This window comes from Salvelinus namaycush, unplaced genomic scaffold (assembly GCF_016432855.1).
Source record: "Salvelinus namaycush isolate Seneca unplaced genomic scaffold, SaNama_1.0 Scaffold229, whole genome shotgun sequence".
NCBI lineage: Eukaryota > Metazoa > Chordata > Actinopteri > Salmoniformes > Salmonidae > Salvelinus > Salvelinus namaycush.
In genome coordinates, this window is record NW_024059108.1 from 260344 (window position 1) to 287682 (window position 27339).

General features: G+C 42.4%; 1 protein-coding gene across 2 annotated transcripts; it reads right to left on the reverse strand.

Annotated features, from left to right (window-relative positions):
* Window positions 1–635: 635 nt before the first annotated feature.
* Window positions 636–16598, reverse strand: LOC120038652 (twinfilin-1-like). 2 transcript variants are annotated; one of them, XR_005475166.1, is made up of 10 exons: window positions 16530–16598; window positions 15503–15580; window positions 14854–15032; window positions 13976–14071; window positions 13379–13483; window positions 6474–6599; window positions 4618–4768; window positions 4329–4450; window positions 2045–2825; window positions 636–1883 (listed from the first exon to the last, which is right to left on the reverse strand). XR_005475166.1 is itself a non-coding variant. In XM_038984314.1 (9 exons), exons 1-9 carry the CDS (start codon window positions 16552–16554, stop codon window positions 2661–2663), a joined length of 1047 nt encoding a protein of 348 aa, XP_038840242.1. In that variant the 5' UTR covers window positions 16555–16598; the 3' UTR covers window positions 636–2660. The 2 variants fall into 2 exon arrangements, 1 of the variants encoding a protein (XP_038840242.1); XM_038984314.1 differs by having other exon boundaries at window positions 636–2825.
* Window positions 16599–27339: the final 10741 nt, after the last annotated feature.

Consider the following 27339-nt stretch of genomic DNA (forward strand, 5'->3'; position numbering starts at 1 on the left):
TTGTAATTCTTCCGCATCATGTCATGTGACGACAAGTTCTTAAAGGGAAAGTGCTCTTTTATTTGTCTCAAACTACTGTTCTGGTCTTCTGATGACTAATCCCCTGTTAATAATTATATTGCACAGTATAGACTAGAGAGATATATCATAAGTAAATCATTAGTATTTTTTGACAAACAATTTGCATGTAAAAGGTCATTTCTGATTTGCTGAACTGTATGAATAGGCTACTGTATTGAAGTTATGTGAGTCACAGTAAAATAATGTTCTGAGATAATTGGAAAGACATTTTCATTAATTGAGGTCTACATTACTAAAGTTTTATTACAGATTAGGCATGCAGCAGGTATGGGTTTAAATTGTATCATCTGACAACAGCTGATCTGCAGCCAGCCAACATTACTTATTAATTGTAATCTTTTATGTGCCAGGCCAAAGGTTTACCCTTACCACTGGTGCCAATGAGTGGGATTACAATGCAGATCTGGCCTACTATTTCCCCCTTCACTGCCAACTCTATTCAGAGAGCAATGCTTTATTCAGTAAACTCACACCTCTCAGTGGTCAATAGGCTTGCATAGTCGTTCTGCTACTGCTACTACTAATAATAATAAATCAGGCAAGAAACACATTAGTGAATGTAATTTAAATATTTTCATTTATTTCATTTCCTTACACAATTTAATTCATAGAAAAAAAAACATTTGAGACATTACATAACATGATAGTTTCAACGTACTAGGACTCCTTCAGAATGACGTAATGTCATAGTAATCTAGTACAGGACGAACATGTCATAGTGGTTTGCCTTTTCACGGAATCAGTAGACAGATCCTCCATGACCTTTTACCTGGGAATCACAGTCCCTTCCCTTCATTGTGGTTGTAATAAACATCACATGCATACACACATTGTCACGTGGGGAAAAACCTGCAGCATTGTGGGTGAAAAGCATTGCATATTATGTGGGATTAATATCACTGATGTGAAATGCACAAACGAGCAACCCTGATTGACAAACAGGTCTGCGTCTGAAATGGCACCTGGGTCAAAAGTAGTGTACTATATAGGGAATGGGGTGCCTTTTCCAATGGGCCCTGGTCAAAAGTAGTGCACTATATAGGGAATGGGGTGACATTCCCGGACGCACCCAGGCACTCTCTCTCGCTCTCTCAAACAGACTGACAAACAGATAACGGTTGACACTCAACTGAACTCTCAATCGCAGAACGTCATACACACATACAGTACATCACAGACCTAGAAAAATACTTTCTATAGGATTTTTCACTCTTCAGTAAAATAACATGGAAAGAGAAATCACAAACTAGATTTTGGACTGACTTGTAATCATATAGTTGTTATGGACATGGTATTGGTAGTACAAATTAGATGCATACAGTAAAATGTATACAAAAGCATTAGGCTTCTTAACAACATCCACAGACCCACACATGGCCTCTCTTCTCTCCCAAATCAAGCTTCTACATCAGCATGGTGCTATTCATTAGGCACACCATAGCAAAACGTTTTCAAACATTTATCAACGGAAAGCGAAAACAAGCTATTCTTACTGGACAAGTCTAGGTGGTCCCTCTCTGGTTTCTCCATGTAGTGTCACATGAATAAGACCCAGTCCTCAACGCTGATCCTGAAGGGCTAGCGGTTGTGGAACAACATTCTCTATTGATTGACTTTACACAACGCATTACAGAACTGCTGCAACATGGTGGGCATTGAATCAGCACTAATAACCAGGTCACGTGGTCAGATCAGTATCACATTCTCACTAGAACAACCACAAGGTCTTTCCTCTCACACACCTCCAGAACCTCCAGCTCCCCAGAACCTCCAGCTCTCCAGAACCTCCAGCTCTCCAGAACCTCCAGCTCTCCAGAACCAGGATTGGGAACCATATGTCTTAAAAACACATCCAGTTCTCCAGAACCAGGATTGGGAACCACATGTCTTAAAAACACATCCAGTTCTCCAGAACCAGGATTGGGAACCATATGTCTTAAAAACACATCCAGCTCTCCAGAACCAGGATTGGGAACCATATGTCTTAAAAACACATCCAGTTCTCCAGAACCAGGATTGGGAACCACATGTCTTAAAAACACATCCAGTTCTCCAGAACCAGGATTGGGAACCATATGTCTTAAAAACACATCCAGTTCTCCAGAACCAGGATTGGGAACCACATGTCTTAAAAACTTTGTCAAAAATAATATGGAAAAAAATTTTTTTTAGCTATAGCTCTAAAGGGAAATGTTCGCTCTCTCTCTCATTATGAAAACACAGCACCTACTGTCTGTCTAAATAACAAGCTACTAATGTAAGTAAGTTCACAGGTTTGAGTGTCATGGCTTATATTATATTAATGTGGTGGTCTGTGTGTGCATAGTTCATATAGTCTACAGGCTGGTTGTCTATGAGGTTAAAGGGCATTATGAGGGATTCATGTCAATGGTCTATATCCTACATGGAACCCTATCCCCTATATAGTGCACTCCTTTTAACCAGAGCCCTATAGGCCCTAGCTCAACAGTAGTGCACTATAAAGTGAATAGGGGGGCCATTTGGGACTCAACCAGATAAAGGGTTCTTATATACTAAGCGGAATGTTCCATTGTGGACTAAAATGGAGGGGTGTTTTATTAGTCTTCTTCCCCATCCCCTGGTGGTCTAGTGATCCGGCGCCCCCCTTTCTTCCCCGCGGGGCCTTTAGGTTTGGGGAAGGATTGCTTGTGTGCGTGCTGCTTAGGGTGGACCTCTTCGTACATGAATTCTGCGGTGAGCTCATCACCGTTATCAATCTCCAGCTAGGGAAGGGAATCAGAATGCATCAGTTAGTAGGGATACTTATACTAATAGGAATACAATCAATTACATCACTGAGGGGCAAACTAGACTTATTCTATAAAAAATACATTGCAGCAAAAATCCAGTCTACATTGGCATAATGTTACAGTATTTTCACAGGAGTGTTTTAAACTGTTGAAAGTCACCCTCTCATGTGACTCACTGCAGTGAACCTGAGTTGTATTCATTAGGTACCAAATAATATGAGTTAACCAGAACTAAAAACCCACGTATTTTTGGTCAGATGCTTGTTTACGCAGTCTGTCCACGAGAGATCAGGTTCCAAATGAAAAAAAAAACAGACTGAAATGGATGGACTATCTGACCATCTGTTGCAAAACATTTAGCTACAGTGTGATATAATGAACATAGCCAAAAGGTAAGAGCTGGGTTATCTGGATGTGCAGGTTGTATAATGAACATGACCCAGCTCTTACCTTTTTGGCTATCTGGATGTGCAGGTTGTATAATGAACGTGTCCCAGCTCTTACCTTTTTGGCTATCTGGATGTGCAGGTTGTATAATGAACGTGTCCCAGCTCTTACCTTTTTGGCTATCTGGATGTGCAGGTTGTATAATGGACATGACCCAGCTCTTACCTTTTTGGCTATCTGGATGTGCAGGTTGTATAATGAACATGTCCCAGCTCTTACCTTTTTGGCTATCTGGATGTGCAGGTTGTATAATGAACGTGACCCAGCTCTTACCTTTTTGGCTATCTGGATGTGCAGGTTGTATAATGAACATGACCCAGCTCTTACCTTTTTGGCTATCTGGATGTGCAGGTTGTATAATGAACATGTCCCAGCTCTTACCTTTTTGGCTATCTGGATGTGCAGGTTGTATAATGGACATGACCCAGCTCTTACCTTTTTGGCTATCTGGATGTGCAGGTTGTATAATGGACATGTCCCAGCTCTTACCTTTTTGGCTATCTGGATGTGCAGGTTGTATAATGAACGTGTCCCAGCTCTTACCTTTTTGGCTATCTGGATGTGCAGGTTGTATAATGAACGTGTCCCAGCTCTTACCTTTTTGGCTATCTGGATGTGCAGGTTGTATAATGGACATGTCCCAGCTCTTACCTTTTTGGCTATCTGGATGTGCAGGTTGTATAATGAACATGTCCCAGCTCTTACCTTTTTGGCTATCTGGATGTGCAGGTTGTATAATGAACATGACCCAGCTCTTACCTTTTTGGCTATCTGGATGTGCAGGTTGTATAATGAACATGTCCCAGCTCTTACCTTTTTGGCTATCTGGATGTGCAGGTTGTATAATGAACATGACCCAGCTCTTACCTTTTTGGCTATCTGGATGTGCAGGTTGTATAATGAACGTGACCCAGCTCTTACCTTTTTGGCTATCTGGATGTGCAGGTTGTATAATGAACATGTCCCAGCTCTTACCTTTTTGGCTATCTGGATGTGCAGGTTGTATAATGAACGTGACCCAGCTCTTACCTTTTTGGCTATCTGGATGTGCAGGTTGCTCTCCACAGTATCGATGAGAGGGTTCTTACAGCTGGAGTAGAGCATCCTCTCTCTGATGCTACATTTATACCCCGGCATGGAGTAGATGAACACTGCAACACACATAGGAAACCACTTTAAAATACCACCTTATCACAATGTTATTACATTAAAATAACACAATACAATTATGAATAAGAGTAGTTATAGTTAAATGATTGTGTGGTATAATATCAACTAAAAAAACACGCTGTAATATGTTTTAATGTGTTGTCTTTACCTGTAGACTCGAGGTAGTCTCCCTCGTGGGAATACTTGTACAGGAAGAAGTGGTATCGGGCTGCATCCTTGGGGATCCTCTTGGGCAGGTCCTTCAGTTCTGTAGGAGTGGTGCTGGACAGCTTGATACACTCATTCCTAAAATCTATCTCCTGTTGATACAGATGATGATGATGACGGTGATGCATTTTTTCAAAAACAACCCTCAATAAGCTTTGTAATGTAAACGATCCAATACAATAAGGCTTTGAGTATCATGTTTCATGCAACATGGTGCCAGTTAGTTTGTGTTTTAGCATTGTAGTCTTCTCTGGCAATTATATGGCATTGTTGAATCCAGAGACATGCTAGTCAGAGACACCTACTGCTAATGAAACAACACAGTGATTGTCTGTCTCTGTGCTCTAATAAAAGGAGGTGAGACTGCCAGACAGTACTGACACTCACCTGCTGTACTTGTTGGTCCTATTCTCTCTTAACTGTTCCAGATACTGGATGGCGTCTCTCTACAATACTATACTTTCCTATATTACTATATACTATGATGTATTATACTATATCATTCCATACTATATCATTCTATACTATAATACACTATGCCGTACTATACCATATTATTCTAAACTATACTATATTATTCTAGACTATACTATTATATACTATGATGTACTATACTATGATGTACTATACTATATTATTCTATACTATATTATTTTATAATACCATATCATTCTATACTATATTATTCTCTACTATATTATTATATTCTATATTATTCTAGACTATACTATATTATTCTAGGCTATACTGTATTATTATAGACTATAATATGATTATATACTATGATGTACTATAATGTATCATTCTATACTATATTATTTAATACTACATTCTATACTATATTATTATATACTATGACGTACTATACTATATAATTCTATACTATATTATTCTAGACTATGATGTACTATATTATTCTATACTATTGTATACTATATGATTCCATACTATATTAATATATACTATATTATGATACACTATGATGTACTATACAATTCTATACTATATCATTCTATACTATATTATTCTAGACTATATTATTCTAGATTATATTATTCTATACTATATACTATATGATTCTATACTATATTATTCTAGACTATGATGTACTATACTATATTATTATATATCATTCTCTGTACTATACTATATTATTTTATACAATACCATAACATTCTATACTATATTATTCTATACTATATTATTCTAGACTATACTATATTATTCTAGACTATACTGTATTATTCTAGACTATAATATATTATTATATACTATATACTATAATATTCTATACTGCACTATATTATTATATACTACATTCTACACTATATTATTATATACTATATTATGATATACTATGCTGTACTATACTATTCTATTATGTACTATACTATATTATTCTATATCATTCGATTCTGCAATTCTGTAATTCTATAATATACTATACTATTATATACTATGGTGTACTATACTATTATATATCATTCTATTCTGTACTATTATTTTATACAATACCATTCTATACTATTATATCCTACCTAATATTATACTATTATATACAATAATATGATGTAGTATACCATATTATTCTATACTATGATGCACTAAACTATATTATTCTATACTAGTATAAACTATTGTTCTATAATGGTGTACTATACTACATTATATCCTATATTATTCTATACTACTCTATGATGTACTATACTTTGATGCATTATACTATATTATTATACACTATGATGTACTGTAATATATTATGATGTACTATACTATATTATGATGTAGTATACTCACCAGCTGTACATAGTTGATCTTCTTCTCTCTGAACTGTTCCAGAGCCTGGATGGCGTCTCGCTGCATAGGGAAGGCCACGCCCGTCAGAGTCTGCTGCTTAGTGTCCACGCTGATGTCTGTCTGTACCTGGACGGACACACATGGTCACTTGGTGTTGTTTTAACTAAATCACCAGGCTTTCTTTCTGAGAAGGGCCTAGGCCCAGACTAATGGTCTGAAACTAAAATAACACAACAATAAAAACAGTCATTAGGTGTCACAACCCCAACATTGGTCACCAGGCTGTGGTTTGAGAAGGGCCCAGGCTAGTCTAGACTCACTACTATAACACTACTATAACAGGAAGTCTATCCTTACCCCAATTTTCTATTTGTGTCACCAATAATTTGCAAAAGATAAACAGAAAGATACATTCTTGAAATGGCACAAAAAAACACATTTAACTTGATAAAATGAATTGAATAAGCTTGCGGTTACATTTCAAGTCTTACATGGAACTAAAATAACAACATTTACAGAACGATCTCAATGTAATATGAGATAAACTGTTCTGAATAATATCCAATAACAATATAATAATATCCAATAATAGTATAATGATAATTGTATCTAATATAATATCCAATAATAGTATAATGATAATATTATCCAATATAATATCCAATACAAATAATAATAATTGAATAACATCCGTATGTAATAGGTCTACACTGCCCTTTCATGTGTTAGTACAGCCCTCATAACATGCGATGTTCGGCTTGACTGAATCAGATCGCCACTGACTTGTTAATCTCTTGTACCTAAAGGATTGGGCTGCTGTTTTTTCATCCATCTACTTATTACAAGCAACGGGTCTCTCAGCAAATGAATAATAAATATCTGAAAGCCTCTTTACTCACATGCAGATTAGTGGATAATCATCTTGCCCATACAGCTGGTGACTGGGAAGGGGATCTCAATATAAACCTCCCCAGTTGGTTGAGGCTACTGTATTTGTGAGGGTGGCTCTATGAAATAGGCCTATAGGGCAGAGGAAGAATGACCCTGTCCTTTTATGGAGTCATGATGGTGTATACACATCAAGCAATATAGTCTACAGAGACCCTGGATTCCACATTGTGTTACGTTACAGCCTTATTCTGAAATGTATTAAATCGTTTTTTTTCTTCTCATCAATGTACTGTACACACAATACCCCATAATGACACAGCAAAAACATGTTTGTACTTTGTTGAAGCACCTTTGTCAGCGATTATGGCAGAGTCTTCTTGGGTGTGATGCTACAAGCTTGGCACACCCGTATTTGGGGAGTTTCTCCCATTCTTCTCTGCAGATCCTCTCAAGCTCTGTCAGGTTGGATGGGGAGCGTCGCTGCACAGCTATTTTCAGGTCTCTCCAGAGAAGTTCAATCGGGTTCAAGTCCGGGCTCTGGCTGGGCCACTCAAGGACATTCAGATACTTTTCCACGCCACTCCTGCGTTGTCTTGGCTGTGTGCTTAGGTTCCTTGTGCTATTGGAAGATGAACCTTCACCCCAGTCTGAGGTCGTGAGCACTTTGGAGCAGATTTATCAAGGATCTCTCTATACTTTGCTCCGTTCATCTTTGCCTCGATCCTGACTAATCTCCCAGTCCCTGCTGGTGAAAAACATCCCTACAGCATGATGCTGCCACAACAATGCTTCATCGTAGGGATTGTGCCAGGTTTCCTCCAGACACAATCCTGTCTCGGAGCTCTACGGACAATTCCTTCGACCTCATGGCTTAGTTTACGTTCTGACATGCACTGTCAACTGTGGGACCTTATATAGACAGGTGTGTGCCTTTTCAAATCATGTCCAATCAATTAAATTTACCACAGGTGGACTCCAATCAAGTTGTAGAAACATTTCAAGGACGATCAATGGAAACAGGATGCACCCGAGCTCAATTTCAAGTCTCATAGCAAAGGGTCTGAATACTTATGTAAATAAGGTATTTCTGTTATTATTTTTAATACATCTGCTAAAATGTAAAAAATAAAATAAAAAAATGTCACTGTCATTATGGAGTATTGTGTGTAGATTGCAGAGTTAAAAAAAAAAAACTTTTAAAATCAATTTTATAATAAGTCTGTAATGTAATAAAATGTGGAAAAAGTCCCGGGTGTGAACACTTTTCGAAGGCACTGTAGGTATATTGACATAGGTACACTCCACTCCACTGATATAGGTAGCTCCACTCCACTGATACAGGTAGCTCCACTCCACTGATATAGGTAGCTACACTCCACTGATACAGGTAGCTACACTCCATTCCACTGATATAGGTAGCTCCACTCCACTGATATAGGTAGCTACACTTCATTCCACTGATATAGGTAGCTCCACTCCACTGATATAGGTAGCTCCAATCCACTGATATAGGTAGCTCCACTCTATTCCACTGATATAGGTAGCTCCACTCCACTGATATAGGTAGCTACACTCCACTCCACTGATATAGGTAGCTCCACTCCATTCCACTGATATAGGTAGCTCCACTCCACTGATATAGGTAGCTCCACTCCACTGATATAGGTAGCTCCACTCCACTCCACTGATATAGGTAGCTCCACTCCACTCCACTGATATAGGTAGCCACACTCCACTCCACTGATATAGGTAGCTCCACTCCACTGATATAGGTAGCTACACTCCATTCCACTGATATAGGTAGCTCCACTCCATTCCACTGATATAGGTAGCTACACACCACTCCACTGATACAGGTAGCTACACTCCAACGATATAGGTAGCTACACTCCACTGATATAGGTAGCTACACTCCACTGATATAGGTAGCTACATTCCACTGATATAGGTAGCTACACTCCACTGATATAGGTAGCTACACTCCACTGATATAGGTAGCTACACTCCACTGATATAGGTAGCTACACTCCACTGATATAGGTAGCTACACTCCACTGATATAGGTAGCTACACTCCATTCCACTGATACAGGTAGCTACACTCCACTGATATAGGTAGCTACACTCCACTGATATAGGTAGCTACATTCCACTGATATAGGTAGCTACACTCCACTGATATAGGTAGCTACACTCCATTCCACTGATATAGGTAGCTACACTCCACTGATATAGGTAGCTACATTCCACTGATATAGGTAGCTACATTCCACTGATATAGGTAGCTACACTCCACTGATATAGGTAGCTACACTCCACTGATATAGGTAGCTACACTCCATTCCACTGATATAGGTAGCTACACTCCACAGATATAGGTAGCTACACTCCACTGATATAGGTAGCTACACTCCACTGATATAGGTAGCTACATTCCACTGATATAGGTAGCTACATTCCACTGATATAGGTAGCTACATTCCACTGATATAGGTCGCTACACTCCACTGATATAGGTCGCTACACTCCACTGATATAGGTCGCTACACTCCATTCCACTGATACAGGTAGCTACACTCCACTGATATAGGTAGCTACACTCCATTCCACTGATACAGGTAGTTACACTCCACTGATATAGGTAGCTACATTCCACTGATATAGGTAGCTCCACTCCATTCCACTGATATAGGTAGCTCCACTCCACTCCACTGATATAGGTAGCTCCACTCCACTCCACTGATATAGGTAGCTCCACTCCATTCCACTGATATAGGTAGCTACACACCACTCCACTGATACAGGTAGCTACACTCCAACGATATAGGTAGCTACACTCCACTGATATAGGTAGCTACACTCCAACGATATAGGTAGCTACACTCCAACGATATAGGTAGCTACACTCCAACGATATAGGTAGCTACACTCCACCGATATAGGTAGCTACACTCCATTGATATAGGTAGCTACACTCCACCGATATAGGTAGCTACACTCCACTCCATTGACAAAGGTAGCTCCACTCCACTGATATAGGTAGCTACACTCCACCGATATAGGTAGCTACACTCCACCGATATAGGTAGCTACACTCCACCGATATAGGTAGCTACACTCCACCGATATAGGTAGCTACACTCCACCGATATAGGTAGCTACACTCCACCGATATAGGTAGCTACACTCCACCGATATAGGTAGCTACACTCCACCGATATAGGTAGCTACACTCCACCGATATAGGTAGCTACACTCCACCGATATAGGTAGCTACACTCCACCGATATAGGTAGCTACACTCCACCGATATAGGTAGCTACACTCCACCGATATAGGTAGCTACACTCCACCGATATAGGTAGCTACACTCCACCGATATAGGTAGCTACACTCCACCGATATAGGTAGCTACACTCCACCGATATAGGTAGCTACACTCCACCGATATAGGTAGCTACACTCCACCGATATAGGTAGCTACACTCCACCGATATAGGTAGCTACACTCCACTGATATAGGTAGCTACACTCCATTGATATAGGTAGCTACACTCCACTGATATAGGTAGCTACACTCCACTGATATAGGTAGCTACACTCCACTGATATAGGTAGCTACACTCCATTGATATAGGTAGCTACATTCCACTGATATAGGTAGCTACACTCCACTGATATAGGTAGCTACACTCCACTGATATAGGTAGCTACACTCCACTGATATAGGTAGCTACACTCCATTGATATAGGTAGCTACACTCCATTGATATAGGTAGCTACATTCCACTGATATAGGTAGCTACATTCCACTGATATAGGTAGCTACACTCCACTGATATAGGTAGCTACACTCCATTGATATAGGTAGCTACACTCCATTGATATAGGTAGCTACACTCCATTGATATAGGTAGCTACACTCCATTGATATAGGTAGCTACACTCCATTGATATAGGTAGCTACATTGCACTGATATAGGTAGCTACATTCCACTGATATAGGTAGCTACACTCCACTGATATAGGTAGCTACACTCCACTGATATAGGTAGCTACACTCCACTGATATAGGTAGCTACACTCCACTGATATAGGTAGCTACACTCCACTGATATAGGTAGCTACACTCCACTGATATAGGTAGCTACACTCCACTGATATAGGTAGCTACACTCCACTGATATAGGTAGCTACACTCCACTGATATAGGTAGCTACATTCCACTGATATAGGTAGCTACATTCCACTGATATAGGTAGCTACACTCCACTGATATAGGTAGCTACACTCCACTGATATAGGTAGCTACATTCCACTGATATAGGTAGCTACACTCCACTGATATAGGTAGCTACACTCCACTGATATAGGTAGCTACACTCCACTGATATAGGTAGCTACACTCCACTGATATAGGTAGCTACACTCCACTGATATAGGTAGCTACATTCCACTGATATAGGTAGCTACACTCCACTGATATAGGTAGCTACACTCCACTGATATAGGTAGCTACACTCCACTGATATAGGTAGCTACACTCCATTGATATAGGTAGCTACACTCCATTGATATAGGTAGCTACACTATATAAGTAGCTACATTCTTAGAAAAAAGGGTTCCAAAATGGTTCTTTGGCTGTCCCCATAGGATAACCTTTTTTGGTTCCAGGTAGAACCTTATGTGGAAAGGGTTTTACATAGAACACCAAAGAGTTCTATCTGGAACCAAAAGGGTTTTACCTGCAATTAAAAAGGTTTCTTCAAAGAGTTGTCATATTTAATACAATTTTTATTTATTTTTTACATTTAACCTTAATTTATCATATAAGAACATCAGAAGAACCCTTTTAGGTTCCAGACACACTCTCAGAAAAAAAGGTGCTATGTGTTTTTGGTGAAGTAAATTCACATGCTATTTTTACTATGCTTTACAGTGTGAATGTTTATTTGGGAACGATAAACCTTTTAGTATGAAGTCTGAAATCTGATGGGTATACAGAGATGAAGAAATAAACCAAATGGACTGGCAGAGAGGAGTTATCTGGTCTAGTCTCCTCCAGCCTACAGGGACAACCCATATCAACCTGCTGAGACTGTTTGTTTTTCCATCTCTCAGGGAGAGAGTGTGTGTATATGTGTGTGTGTGGGGCTGGGGGGGGGGTTGGTTCCTCTATTCTTGTGGTGACCGGAAATCCCCCCCAAAAAACCACAAGGACAATAGAACAAGGAAAATTCTCCCTCGTCAGGATATTTCCCACATCCCCATGAGGACAAAGGCTATTTTAACCTTAGGGGTTAGGTTTAGGGTTGCAATTAGGGTTAGGTTAGATTTAGGAGCTAGGTTTAGGGTTACGGTTCAGGTTAGGGAAAATAGGATTTTGAAGTGTTGGCCCCCCATGAGGAAAGAAGAACAAAATGTGTGTGTGTGTGTGTGACATCATCACACCAATATAAACAGAAAAATGCCTCATAGTATTATTATGAATGCATACAGCCATGGGAATCTGGGGCAGAAGTTGTTTAGTCTAGTGTGCAAACATCTTTCCACTTCATTGATCTGTTATTGATTGCCTGCTGTAAATTGCTCTATGCCTCTCTCTCTCCACTAAAGCCTAATAGATTTAAAAAAAAATCCAAACACGTCAGCTGCAAAGTCCTTGGGTTTGTTGTGGAAATTATTTTGTGTGTGTAAACTCTTAGAAAAAAGGATTCCAAAAGGGTTCTTCGGCTGTCCTCATATGAGAACACTTTTTTGGTTCCAGGTAGAATCCTTTTGGGTTTCATGAAGAACCCTCTTTGAAAAGGGCTCTACAAGGAATCTAAAAGGGTTCTACTTGGAACCAAAAAGGGTTCTTCAAAGTGTTCTCCTATGGGGACAGCCGAAGAACCCTTTTAGGTTCTAGATAGCACCTTTTTTCCTCAGAGTGTATGTACATCTGTGTGTGTGTGTGTGTGTGTGTGTGTGTGTGTGTGTGTGTGTGTGTGTGTGTGTGTGTGTGTGTGTCTCTACCTCACTCAGTTTGATCTGCCTCAGCTCCTCCTCAGCAGCGGTCAGTGGTTGTGGAGCAGCCTGTGCTATCAGGTACTTCCTGTACCCGCTCAGAGACACATCATCCTGGGGAGAGAGAGGACCGTGAGAGAGGTGGACTGGAGCTCAGGGTCCGCATTTAGAGTAGCAGTGCATATATAGGATCCTCTCTTCACTCCCTCCCCAGCCTCTCCCCACTGCTGCAGAGAGTGAATTTATTAAATCACTTCCTTGTTGTTAAATGACCCCACAGCTCTCCAAGGCATACGTAATATTAATAATTAAAAGAAAGTAAAAAATAGCATTTTCTCAAAAAGCTATCTCCTCTATTTTTTGTGTGGTGTTTAATTATTTAAATCGGTTCCTTTTTGTTGTCCTTAAAGGATTCTATTTCGTTTTGCGTTGGATAATTTGTCATGAGAGAATGAGGGACAGCATAAACATGTCATGATGTCATCTAGCGACAAATGGAGCAACCAACAGCGACTTTCCTTGAAACATTATTGCCAAAACTGCAAGGCCACTTAGGCCAATAAGCCATAAAATAATGATGAGTTTCTTCAAAACTTGTCAACATACCTCCACTGTGCCAAATATTTCATCTTTAATGTGTCCACCCCCAAACTCCTTCTTCAGTGTAGCTCTTGTAGCAGCATATAACATCTTCTGTCTAACCTATAGAAGTGGAAGGAATTCATGTTTTTAGTACTGCACTAACTGCTAAATATGACAGTAGAATGCAATCTAAACAAGAACACAATGCCATTTCATACAGACATCTCAGAAGCATCGACCATTTTGGCTGTTTCATTGAGGTTTGGGATGGAAGCCAGGTTCATGCTTCCTGTCAGCTAACATTAGAATTGCAAATATGCTAGTTTAGCACAACAATTAGCCTTTTTGCTCAACAATCTCTTCAAAATGTTGGCATTAGCTAAGCATAAATAAACAATGGGGGGCAGATTCAATGGGGGGGCAGCTTTTGACATACTTATATGAACCATAAGAGGATTTTCCCTCATCTAAAAACCTGTTTAAAGTAAACAGTTCTCTCACCCTGTGGTAAGTGTTCCTACTCTATAGTTAGCCAACCACAGACCAGATGTGTGTTTGAAAGCAGCACTGTGTGTGGCCTGTTACATTCTCCCTGTTGTGCTTTACCTGTAGTGTGGACTAGACTGTGTGTTCGTAGTTCTCTAAATAGAGTCTTATTGTATACAGTATTCTGGCTTATTAGACTATGGAATAAACAGAGAGACTTTTAAATGCCCTAACTGACACCATGACAGTTGTGTTGAGAGGGTGAAACAGTTGCTTAAGTGAAGTAAAAACGGTCATGTCTATGGCATTCCAGAGGTAGTCTTAACTAACAACAAAAAAAGAAGAGAATTGTCTCCCAACCAATATATTGATAAATGAATAAAGTCAGAGAGAAACAGAGAAACATATCAACATACAGGTGAGCGGTCAGGTGACCAGGCCAGGAAGATCCACTCATATCCCTGGTTGTTAGTAGAGTCCAGCCTGTACAGGAGGTAGGAGGGCATGTCCTCCTGTAGGAGAGGCAGCACATAGGCATCATACTCCTGGTCCCACTTCTTAGACACATGCTTGGTGCCTCCCAGCACCAGAGTCTCTGGAATAACAACAAGGAGGGGATGGTGGATTTATTACAGTGATATACAATATGTAACTATGGGAACAGGGAAATATCAACATACATCAATTCAGTTCTGTCTTTTCAGGTAAGATATACAGTATCTGAGATTGCAGTGCAGTAAAGGCAACCAACCAACAGATATCTTACAAATGACATGAAGTGTAATAACTAATACAGTACAATACAATAAAGCACAATACAGTATAATAAAGTACAATGCAATACAGTACATTGCAAGACAGTGCAATACAATTCAGTACAATACAGTCTACTTTTCAGATCACAGTATGTCTTCAACATCACAGTAAATATAACCAATCAACAAACTACTGAACTTATCTTTTGACCCATTGATCATGTTGCATACAGCGATGGGTAGGGCTCATCTCTGATCAATAGGTGTGATTGAGTTGATCAGCTGTAGGCTAGGCAGGCTACATACTCACCCATCTCAATGACGACCTTCAGCAGGCGATAGGCTCCGTTCCTCGCCTTAGCAAAGATGTCTTTCACTTCGTCCGCAGCTGTGAAGTCAAAGCAAGCCAAGCGGTCACATTTTTATACACACACTCAAGAGAGACGTGGGCTATTCATACAACAGGGACATTCAGGAAACACAAGCATGGGGAATAGCCTATTACTTAACAATCAAGTGTAGAATATACTGATCAAATGAAATAAGGATTGGTGTGTTTATCAAAAAAAGGTTTCAAGAAAAGATGAGTACAGGCAGCTGATCTATCTTGGGTCATTGACTTTAGTATAGAGACAGAGAATGAACGTCAAGTATTCAAGACGCATAAGAGCAAAACCAAAGGCATGCCTGACTTATATAGGCTAATCAATGTACCGTAGTTGTATAACACTTTGTCGTGCCATGATAAATAAAGATAGCTCTGATAGCCTACTGGCCAAAATAGGTGACCCACATTTTACTAGACAGCCAGTTGTTACATAAAAATCGACACAGTTGCATCAAACGTTATCTCATCCCAACAACAAACAAACATCAAAAGGGCAACAGTAATCTTGGCCATAAATGTCACCCAGATTAATTTGAGGCATTTGATGAATGGGCGGCTTGTTCCCTTGTAAAAGACCTTTGAAACGAGCGTTAGAGACCAGAGCCTGCTGCAGCAGCACGGAGCTTGATGACAAACTGCTGGTGTTTATGCGGCGTAACAATCTCAGTTGAATCGTAGCAGCACGACCATATTAGTACAACGCATCGCTGAATACACTTGTCATAGATTCTTCTCATTCGCACAGTGCACGGTGAAGCCCGAAGCAACTTCTACAGAGCAGAAAGCACGGCTTATTCTCGTTGATGATGCAGAACGACACACATACAACATTATTTTTCCCTATGACTTTAATCCTTTTAAATCAAATCTGTCATGGACGACGATCGCATCGTCTATTCCGTTGTGGTTTCAACAGCTGGAGACAATAAGCAAACATGTGCGTATTTACCTTGTATGCCCGTTTGATGGGACATTATGCCTGTCTGCTTTGCTTTGCGTCGCCCGGGCCGGTAGATGACTGAAGGGAAAGAACAAGGAAGAAGAAACCGAACTACAGTAACTTGACCTGCCTCTAGCTGTGATGTCATCACGCAGCAGCAACTGTATCATGTGACGATGGAGCAGTAACGCGCACGTAGTTGATACGTTCCAATGTTGAATACTACTACTATATTATCATTATTATTATTATTATTATCATCAGGTCTCTCTATGATACAATGTTTTTCAATCATTCATTTTTGGTTATGATGAGGAGGAGAATGTGTACAATTGAACTGATTGTTACACTTCCACAGAGCACCAAACACACCAAGACAGTTGTGAAGAGATCACGACAAAGCCTATTCCCCCTCAGGAAACTAGAAAGATGTGGCCTCAGATCCTCAAAAGGTTCTACTGCTGCAACATCGAGAGCATCCTGACTGGTTGCATCACTGCCTGATACTCTGCCACTCTTTCGCGGGTAGCAGTGGCCTCCGACCGCAAGGCCCTACAGAGGGTAGTGCGTACGGCCCAGTACATCACTGGGGCTAAGCTGCCTGCCATCCAAGACCTCTACACCAGGCGGTGTCAGAGGAAGGCCCTAAAAATTGTCAAAGACCCCAGCCACCCCAGCCAGACTGTTCTCTCTACTACCGCATGGCAAGCGGTACCGGAGCGCCAAATCTAGGACCAAAAGGCTTCTCAACAGTTTTTACCCCCAAGCCATAAGACTCTTGAACACGTAATCAAATGGCCACCCGGACTATTTGCATTGTCCCCCCAACCCCCCTCCCCAACCCCTCTTTTACGCTGCTGCTACTCTCTGTTCATCATATATGCATAGTCACTTTAACCATACCTACATGTACATACAGTGGGGCAAAAAAGTATTTAGTCAGCCACCAATTGTGCAAGTTCTCCCATTTAAAAATATGAGAGAGGCCTGTAATTTTCATCATAGGTACACTTCAACCATGACAGACAAAATGAGGGAAAAAAATCCAGAAAATCACATTGTAGGATTTTTAATGAATTTATTTGCAAATTATGGTGGAAAATAAGTATTTGGTCACCTACAAACAAGCAAGATTTCTGGCTCTCACAGACCTGTAACTTCTTCTTTAAGATGCTCCTGTGTCCTCCACTCGTTACCTGTATTAATGGCACCTGTTTGAACTTGTTATCAGTATAAAAGACACCTGTCCACAACCTCAAACAGTCACACTCCAAACTCCACTATGGCCAAGACCAAAGAGCTGTCAAAGGACACCAGAAACAAAATTGTAGACCTGCACCAGGCTGGGAAGACTGAATGTGCAATAGGTAAGCAGCTTGGTTTGAAGAAATCAACTGTGGGAGCAATTATTAGGAAATGGAAGACATACAAGACCACTGATAATCTCCCTCGATCTGGGGCTCCACGCAAGATCCCACCCCGTGGGGTCAAAATGATCACAAGAACGGTGAGCAAAAATCCCAGAACCACACGGGGGGACCTAGTGAATGACCTGCAGAGAGCTGGGACCAAAGTAACAAAGCCTACCATCAGTAACACACTACGCCGCCAGGGACTCAACTCCTGCAGTGCCAGACGTGTCCCCCTGCTTAAGCCAGTACATGTCCAGGCCCGTCTGAAGTTTGCTAGAGAGCATTTGGATGATCCAGAAGAAGATTGGGAGAATGTCATATGGTCAGATGAAACCAAAATAGTTTTTGGTAAAACTTTTTGGTAAACTTTTTGGTAAAAACTCAACTCGTCGTGTTTGGAGGACAAAGAATGCTGAGTTTTATCCAAAGAACACCATACCTACTGTGAAGCATGGGGGTGGAAACATCATGCTTTGGGGCTGTTTTTCTGCAAAGGGACCAGGACGACTGATCCGTGTAAAGGACAGAATGAATGGGGCCATGTATCGTGAGATTTTGAGTGAAAACCTCCTTCCATCAGCAAGGGCATTGAAGATGAAACGTGGCTGGGTCTTTCAGCATGACAATGATCCCAAACACACCACCCGGGCAACTAAGGAGTGGCTCCATAAGAAGCATTTCAAGGTCCTGGAGTGGCCTAGCCAGTCTCCAGATCTCAACCCCATAGAAAATCTTTGGAGGGAGTTGAAAGTCCGTGTTGCCCAGCAACAGCCCCACAACATCACTGCTCTAGAGGAGATCTGCAGGGAGGAATGGGCCAAAATACCAGCAACAGTGTGTGAAAACCTTGTGAAGACTTACAGAAAACGTTTGACCTCTGTCATTGCCAACAAAGGGTATTTAACAAAGTATTGAGATCAACTTTTGTTATTGACCAAATACTTATTTTCCACCATAATTGCAAATAAATTCATTAAAAATCCTACAATGTGATTTTCTGGATTTTTTTTCTCATTTTGTCTGTCATAGTTGAAGTGTACCTATGATGAAAATTACAGGCCTCTCTCATCTTTTTACGTGGGAGAACTTGCACAATTGGTGGCTGACTAAATACTTTTTTGCCCCACTGTACTACCTCAATTAGCCCGACTCACCGGTGCCTGTATATAGCCTCGCTACTGTTATTTTTCACTGTCTTTTTACTGTTGTTTTTTTATTTCTTTACTTATCTGTTGTTCACCTAAGACCTATTTTTTACTTAAAAATCGCACTGTTGGTTAGGGCCTATAAGTAAGCATTTCACGGTAAGGTCTACCTACACCTGTTGTATTCGGCGCACGTGACAAATACACTTTGATTTGATTTGTTATACAAATCGATTCCATTACTATTGAACAGATTAATAATTGTCTTTCAACAAATAGGTCACAACAACAACTATCTCATTCTAATATCTGAATTGTATCCTATCTATCCAGTATAACACTGCTCAATATCAATACACCATGCATACTGCATACTGCAACAGGCCTTCAACCCCTCAAAGGATTTATATTTTCACAAACTCTCAGAAGAGCTACAGCTCCTAGGAGTTTACACCACAGATTCCAACCAAAACGTTGGGTGTTGCCACGTCGTCCTCAGCAGCTACTAATCTAGTGGACCTGCTCAGATTCTACCATGTCATTTCCCCCTCGGATTCAGAGCAGCTGTGTGGTTTGAAGCTTTACCTCCACCCACTCCTCTTGCAGTCCTGGATCCACAGAGGCAGAGCAGGGTCATTTGAGCCCCAGGGAGGGAGTACTCAGGGTGGGGCACCTCCACCACACCCTGCCCCAGAGGGAGACCTGCTATTACTACTGTTCTCCTGAAGGCACAAGGACAGAGTGTAATACAGTTGCAGTCATGTAAATGGGTTCGACTCATAGACAAATATATTCAAACTACTATAGATAAGATGGGATGGTTTGTCAATGGTTGACTGTGTATTAACAATGTCAGGCACTTCATTGTTTGGTTGTTCACTTTGATTAGTGTGCCGGGACAAATCTGTTTTCATACCTACTGATAATATAGCCTGAAACAAAATATTTCAGTCTATTAAACACAAAAACAACTTTTTAGGGGAAAGTTTTGGCAGCTATATTCTCCCCTACAGTACCCAGTTGTCCCTGTCATACATCATGTTGGTGTTTGAACTCCAACACTACTATGTCCAGCACCATACAGTACAGTCAGAGTTTTGAATAGTCCTTTCAAAAATGTCAGTTCACTCCTAATCAGAATATGCTTTAGATTCAGAACAATTCATTTTGAATTCAGAAGGAATGGTTTCAACAGAAATTGTGAAAGGGATTTATTAACAGTCCAGTGTACTCAATGGATGTACAGAGTAAGCCTCTTACAGTGGATGTGTCTTCATGTCCACTATATGGGAGTGTCCCAGATGGCACCCTATTCACTTTATAGTGGACTACTTTAGATCAAAAGTAGTGCACTATATAGGGAATAGGGTGCCATTTGGGATATACACTTGGGTCTGTGACATCATGCAAAAAACACATTTGTCTAGTCATTATGTCTCTCGTTCTATTACAGTAGTAGTTGATGTTAATTTACTGTAGTATCTAAGCCTTTAAAGTCAACTGTACGTCACGTGGTCAAATGCATTGAGTAAAGCCATAGTAATGCAGTCATAGGTTGTGGAGTTGCTGCCAACTTAGGCAAGACAATGGGCGCGTTTGAGCGGATCCCTTTTGTCGAGTCAGTGACCATCGTTGGTCACTGCCTTTCAACGTGTGTTGCATTACGGTTACATTGTACGACTTGCGACTCCATGTCGACTCCATGTCGACTCCATGAACTTTACAAAAATCATGTGATCAAAGGTCATGCAGTTTTTGATGAAGTCACCTTTAAGTCTCTGCAGTTGCTTTCATGAGTCTATAGAGATTTTCTATAGGCATCCTCTTTAGCCTCATAAAAACATTGGCTGCGTCTCAATCTATACAATAAGTCTGGCAACACAGAAGATTGGCAAACGTACAGAAAATAGAGAAATCACGTAACTAAACTAAACAAAAAGAAGAAGAAACTATACTATGGAACACATCTACATGATTTAAAGAATGATAGTAAAAAGCTCTGGAGTACCTTAAATCAAATTCTAGGTAGAAAAGCTAATTTAGCTCCGCCCTTGATTAAGGCTGATGGCTCATTCATAGCAAACCCTTTGATATGGCCAACCACTTTTGTTTTTGTTGACAAGATTAGCAAACAACAAATGCTGAGCCTTTATATTCATGCATAACGGACCAACTAATGAAAGACAAGCACTGTAGCTTAGAATTCCGCAAAGTTAGTGTGGAAGAGGTGAAACAATTATTGCTATCTATAAATAAGGACAAACCACCTGGAACCGACAACCTGGATGATAAATGACTGAGGTTGGTAGCGGAATAAATTGCGACTCCTATTTGCCACATCTTCAATCTAAGCCTAGAAGACGGAGTATGCCGTCAGGCCTGGAGGGAGGTAAAGGTCCTTCCGCTGCACGAAAATAGCAAAGCACCTGTTAATGGATCAAACAGCAGACCGATCAGCCTGTTACCTCTGCTTAGCAAACCTTTTGAAAGAATCGTGTTCGACCAAATACAATGTTATTTTACGGAAAACAAATGAACAACAGACTTTCAGCATGCTTATAGGGAGGGGCACTCATCACGCTCGGCACTGAAACAAATGACTGATGATTGGCTGAAGGAAATGGATACGTTTGTGGGAGCTGTTTTGTTAGGCTTCAGTGCAGTCTTTGACATCATTGATCAGAACACATCACTGAAGGTGTTTTGGATGAACATCCTCTGCCTTATCATGGCTGGACAATAGAACACAGAGGGGTTCCTTTAATAGAAGCCTCTCTAATGCAAATTCGGTTGAGTGTGGTGTACTGCAGGGCAGCCTGCTTGGACAATTACTGTTTTTGTGTTTACTAATGACCTTCCACTGACCTTGATTTAAGCCCGTGTGTCTATGTACGCTGACGACTCAACCATATATACACGTCGGCTGCAACTGTAAAATAAATAACTGACAGCCTTAATACAGGGCTCCAGTCAGATTTAGAATGGGTAACTAGCAGTAGACTGGTGCTAAATATCTGAAACACAAATCACTCGCTCAACCTTAAACCTCACCTGGATCTATTATTGAATAATGTGGCTATTGAGAAAGTTGAGGAGACTAAACTGCTGGGTGTCACCCCAGATAGAAAGCTATCATGTCAAAACATATACTCAATGGTTACTAAAATGGGAAGAAGTCTGTCCATGATAAGGCGTTGCTCTGCTTTCTTGATATCTCAGTGAACTAGACAGGTCCTACAGACCCTAGTTTTGTCGCACCTGGACTACTGCCCAGTTGTGTGGTCAGGTGCGGCAAAGAAGGTCATAGGTAAATTGCAGTTTGTCCAGAACAGAGAAACACGTATTGCACTTAGATGTACACAAATGTCAATGACATACATGTCAATCTCTCCTGCCTCAAAGTTGAGGAGTGATTGACTATATCACTATTGATCTTTGTGCGAGGTGTTTATGTGTTGAAGGTACCCAACTGTCTGTTCAAGCAGTTGGAACACAGTTCAGACACTCATCAGTACAACACAAGACATGCAATCAGAGGTCTCTTCACAGTCTCCAGGTCCAGATCAGAGGCTGGGAAACACACAGTCTTAAACAGAGCCATGACTACATGGAACTCTCTGCCACCCCAGGTCCCTCAAAGAACACCTTACGCACGACATGGACTGTGAAGAAACACACAGACATTTTGATGCATTATGTATTGTATTATGTATTGTATTGTATTATGTATTGTATTATGTATTATGTATTGTATTTTGTATTTTGTATTTTGTATTGTATTATGTATGATGTATTATGTATTGTATGATGCATTGTATTATGCATTGTATTATATATTGTATTATATATTGTATTATGTATTGTATTATGTATTGTATTTTGTATTGTATTATATATTGTATTATGTATTATATATTATATATTGTATTATGTATTGTAATATGTATGGTATTATATATTGTATTATCTATTATATATTGTATTATGTATTGTAGTATGTATTGTATTATGTATTGTATTATGTATGTGATACGTGGTTGGGATACCACTGGGATACAGTTTGTGGTTGTCTCGCCTGTCTATCTCCAGGTAAATGCACTAGCTGTGGGTTTCTCTGGATGGGAGCGTCTGCTGAATGGCTAAATTGTCATGTAAATGTAGTGCTATGTATATTTATGTATATTATGGCTTTTATTTGTTGTGTTGTTTCCCGTTTGGACCCCAGGAAGAGTTGCCGTTGCCTCGGCAACAGCTAATTGGGGATCCTAAAAAACACTAAATACTAAATGGGACCCTATTCCCTCTGTAGTGCAAAACCTTTGACCAGGGCCCATAAGGCCCTTAAGGCAACACTTGAATAGTCGGATAAGATTTCCAGAACGTCTATAGATCCACTGTACTGCCTCATTCATAGAGGTGAACTGTTTTACTCCCCCTCTATTTCCTCCTCTGTTAACCTCCTGTGTTTCTCTCTGCCCCGACAGTGTTTTAATTTGTCGCCTGTGGCTCCTTCAGGAAGGATTCCTGCCTGTCTGCTTTGAGACAAGGAAATTAAGTGAAGTTTGTTGCGAAGGTGCGTGGTAATGTACTGTATGGACTCATTGGGATATCAAGACACTTGACTGGTATTATAATAATGCAATGACAATATATGTTTTTTTAATCTCCAAATGTCCTGTGTAATCTCTTCATTATTATAATCATTTATCTTCCACTGTGGAGCCAAATACTACCAACTGCCATTGTTTATGTATCTTCATACTGTAACAGAATACATTTGTTTGTTCGTTTTTTTTTGCAATGACAGTGTGTTAACCCCATTGATTCTGTGGTGTGTGGAGTCCTCAGCCACTAGATGGAGACGTCCTCATATATGATATTGTTGCTGGATCTACAGCAGATCTTCCAGACCACAACACTGGCCAGAATATATAGAGAGCAGATGTTTCTGTGTCTCTGTGTCTACATTGTAATCCCAGAAGGAAGAGGCTGTTATTAATACTGTTCTAAAACACCTCTCAGGTGTTTAGGTTGTAACCCACAATACATGAGGCGTGGCGAGGTTCAAATACAATACAATTGGTCACATAATCAAATTTAGCAGATGATATTGTGGGTGTAGCGAAATGCCTGTGTTCCTAGCTCCAACAGTGCAGTAATATCTAACAATTCACAACAATACACACACATCTAAAGTAAAATAATGGAGTTAAGAAATATATAAATATTAGGACGAGCAATGTCTGAGTCTAGAGTATAAATAGATGGGATGTATAGACATTATGGACAGTATGTGGATAGAATATGTAGTATATCTGTAGAATACGTTGGATAGAATACTATATGTACGGTAATAGTTGAATAGGATGGTCTTGACTAGAATACAGTATATACATATGAAATGGGTAAAACAGTATTTAAACATTATTAAAGTGACCAGTGTTCCATTATTAAAGTGACCAGTGTTCCATTATTAAAGTGACCAGTATTCCATTATTAAAGTGACCAGTGTTCCATTATTAAAGTGACCAGTGTTCCATTATTAAAGTGACCAGTGTTCCATTATTAAAGTGACCAGTGTTCCATTATTAAAGTGACCAGTGTTCCATTATTTAAGTGACCAGTATTCCATTATTAAAGTGACCAGTGTTCCATTATTAAAGTGACCAGTGTTCCATTATTAAAGTGACCAGTGTTCCATTCTTAAAGTGACCAGTGTTCCATTATTAAAGTGACCAGTGTTCCATTATTAAAGTGACCAGTGTTCCATTATTAAAGTGACCAGTGTTCCATTACTAAAGTGACCAGTGTTCCATTATTTAAGTGACCAGTGTTCCATTATTAAAGTGACCAGTCTTCCATGTCTATGTACATTGGGCAGCAGCCTCTAAGGTGCAGGGTTGAGTTTGTGTTATGTGTGTGTGTGCGTGTGCGTGTGTGTGCGTGTGCGTGTGCGTGTGGGTGTGGGTGTGTGCGCGTGCGCGTGCGTGTGCGTGTGCGTGTGCGTGTTTGTGTGTGTGTGTGAGGTGTGCTGTACAGGCCAGCACCGGCAGCGCGTGAAGCCATTCCCGTTGACAGTTGTCCTTCCCCTAATGGGACAATAAATAGACCAATCCCAAGCTGGCATAGGGTGTTTGTTCAGGGACCAAACTCACACAGGCCATAACAAGCTGCAGGGATAGCTCTCTGAGAGGGACACTTCAACAAACAAAGGCTCTCAGTCACAACACACAGGGAGGGAGGGTGCTCTGGGAGAGAGGGGTGACTGGACCACTGTGACTCACAACAGGGAGGGAGGGAGGGAGGGTGCTCTGGGAGAGAGGGGTGACTGGACCACTGTGACTCACAACACACAGGGAGGGAGGGAGGGAGGGAGGGGAGGGAGGGAGGGAGGGAGGGAGGGAGGGAGGGAGGGAGGGTGCTCTGGGAGAGAGGGGTGACTGGACCACTGTGACTCACAACAGGGAGGGAGGGAGGGAGGGAGGGAGGGGAGGGAGGGAGGGAGGGAGGGAGGGTGCTCTGGGAGAGAGGGGTGACTGGACCACTGTGACTCACAACACACAGGGAGGGAGGGAGGGAGGGAGGGAGGGAGGGAGGGAGGGAGGGAGGGAGGGAGGGAGGGAGGGTGCTCTGGGAGAGAGGGGTGACTGGACCACTGTGACTCACAACACACAGGGAGGGAGGGAGGGAGGGAGGGAGGGAGGGAGGGGAGGGAGGGAGGGAGGGCGGGCGGGAGGGAGGGAGGGAGGGGAGGGAGGGAGGGAGGGAGGGACGGGAGTGAGGGAGGGAGGGAGGGAGGGGGGGAGGGAGGGCGGGAGGGAGGGAGGGAGGGAGGGCGGGGCGGGAGTGAGGAGGGAGGGAGGGAGGGAGGGAGGGAGGGAGGGAGGGAGGGAGGGAGGGAGGGAGGGAGGGAGGGAGGGTGCTCTGGGAGAGAGGGGTGACTGGACCACTGTGACTCACAACACACAGGAGGGAGAGAGGGAGGGAGGGAGGGAGGGAGGGAGGGAGGGAGGAGGGAGGGAGGGAGGGAGGGAGGGAGGGAGGGAGGGAGGGAGGGAGGGAAGGAGGGAGGTGGAGGGAGGGTGCTCTGGGAGAGAGGGGTGACTGGACCACTGTGACTCACAACACACAGGGAGGGAGGGAGGGAGGGAGGGGAGGGAGGGAGGGAGGGGGTGCTCTGGGGGGAGATGGGTGACTGGACCACTGTGACTCACAACATACACAGGGATGAGGGAGGGAGGAAGGGAGGGAGGGAGGGAGGGAGGGAGGAGGGAGGAGGGAGGGAGGGCGGGATTTTCATTGAGTGAGGGCGGGGGAGGGAGGGAGGGAGGGAGGAGGGAGGAGGAGGGGGAGGGAGGGAGGGAGGGAGGGGAGGGGGGAGGGAGGGAGAGGGAGGGGGGAGGGAGGGAGGAGGGAGGGAGGGAGGGAGGGAGGAGCGGAGGGAGGCGTGCTTCTGGGAGAGACGGGGTTTGACTGGACCACTGTGACTCACCAACACACAGGGAGGAGGAAGGGAGGAGGGAGGAGGGAGGGAGGGAGGGAGGGAGGAGGGGTGACTGGACCACTGTGGACTCACACCCACCAACAGGGAGGGAGGGGAGGGAGGGACAGGGAGGGTAGGGAGGGTAGGGATAGGGAGGGAGGGAGGAGGGGCGGGAGGGATGGAGGAGGGAGGGAGGGCGGGCGGGCGGGCGGGAGGGAGGGAGGGAGGAGGGAGGGGGGAGGGAGGGCGGGCGGGAGGGAGGGAAGGGAGGAGGAGGGAGGAGGAGGGAGGGCGGGACGAGTGAGGGAGGGAGCGGGAGGCGAGTCGGAGGTGATGGGAGGGAGGGAGGGAGGAGGGAGGGGAGGGGGGGAGGGAGGGAGGAGCGGAGGAGGAGGGAGGGAGGGAGGCGAGGGAGGGAGGTGAGGGTGCTCTGGAGAGAGAGGGGTGACTCGGACCACTGTGACCTCACAACAACACAGGGAGGGACCGGGAGGGAGGAGGGAGGGAGGGAGGTAGGGACGGGATGGAGGGAGGGAGGGAGGGGTGAACTGGACCACTGTTGAACTCACAACACAACAGGAGGGAGGGAGGGAGGGGAGGAGGGAGGAGGAGGGAGGGACGGGAGGGTGCTCTGGAGAGAGTGGGTGACTGGACCACTGGTGACTCAACAACACACAGGGAGGGGGGAACTGGAGGGAGGAGGGAGGAGGGAGGGAGGGAGGGAGGGAGGGAGGGGAGGGAGGGGGAGGAGGGAGGGTTGCTCTGGGAGAGAGGGGTGA

Excerpts from the sequence above, each read along its gene's own strand:
- LOC120038652 (XM_038984314.1), bottom strand. The coding sequence starts at position 16,554 with ATGTCCCATCAAACGGGCATACAAG. Across the intron at positions 15,033-15,502 it reads GAAGGTCGTCATTGAGATGG|AGACTCTGGTGCTGGGAGGC; the intron begins GTGAGTATGTAG and ends TTGTTATTCCAG. Across the intron at positions 14,072-14,853 it reads GGTCACCTGACCGCTCACCT|GTTAGACAGAAGATGTTATA; the intron begins GTATGTTGATAT and ends CCACTTCTATAG.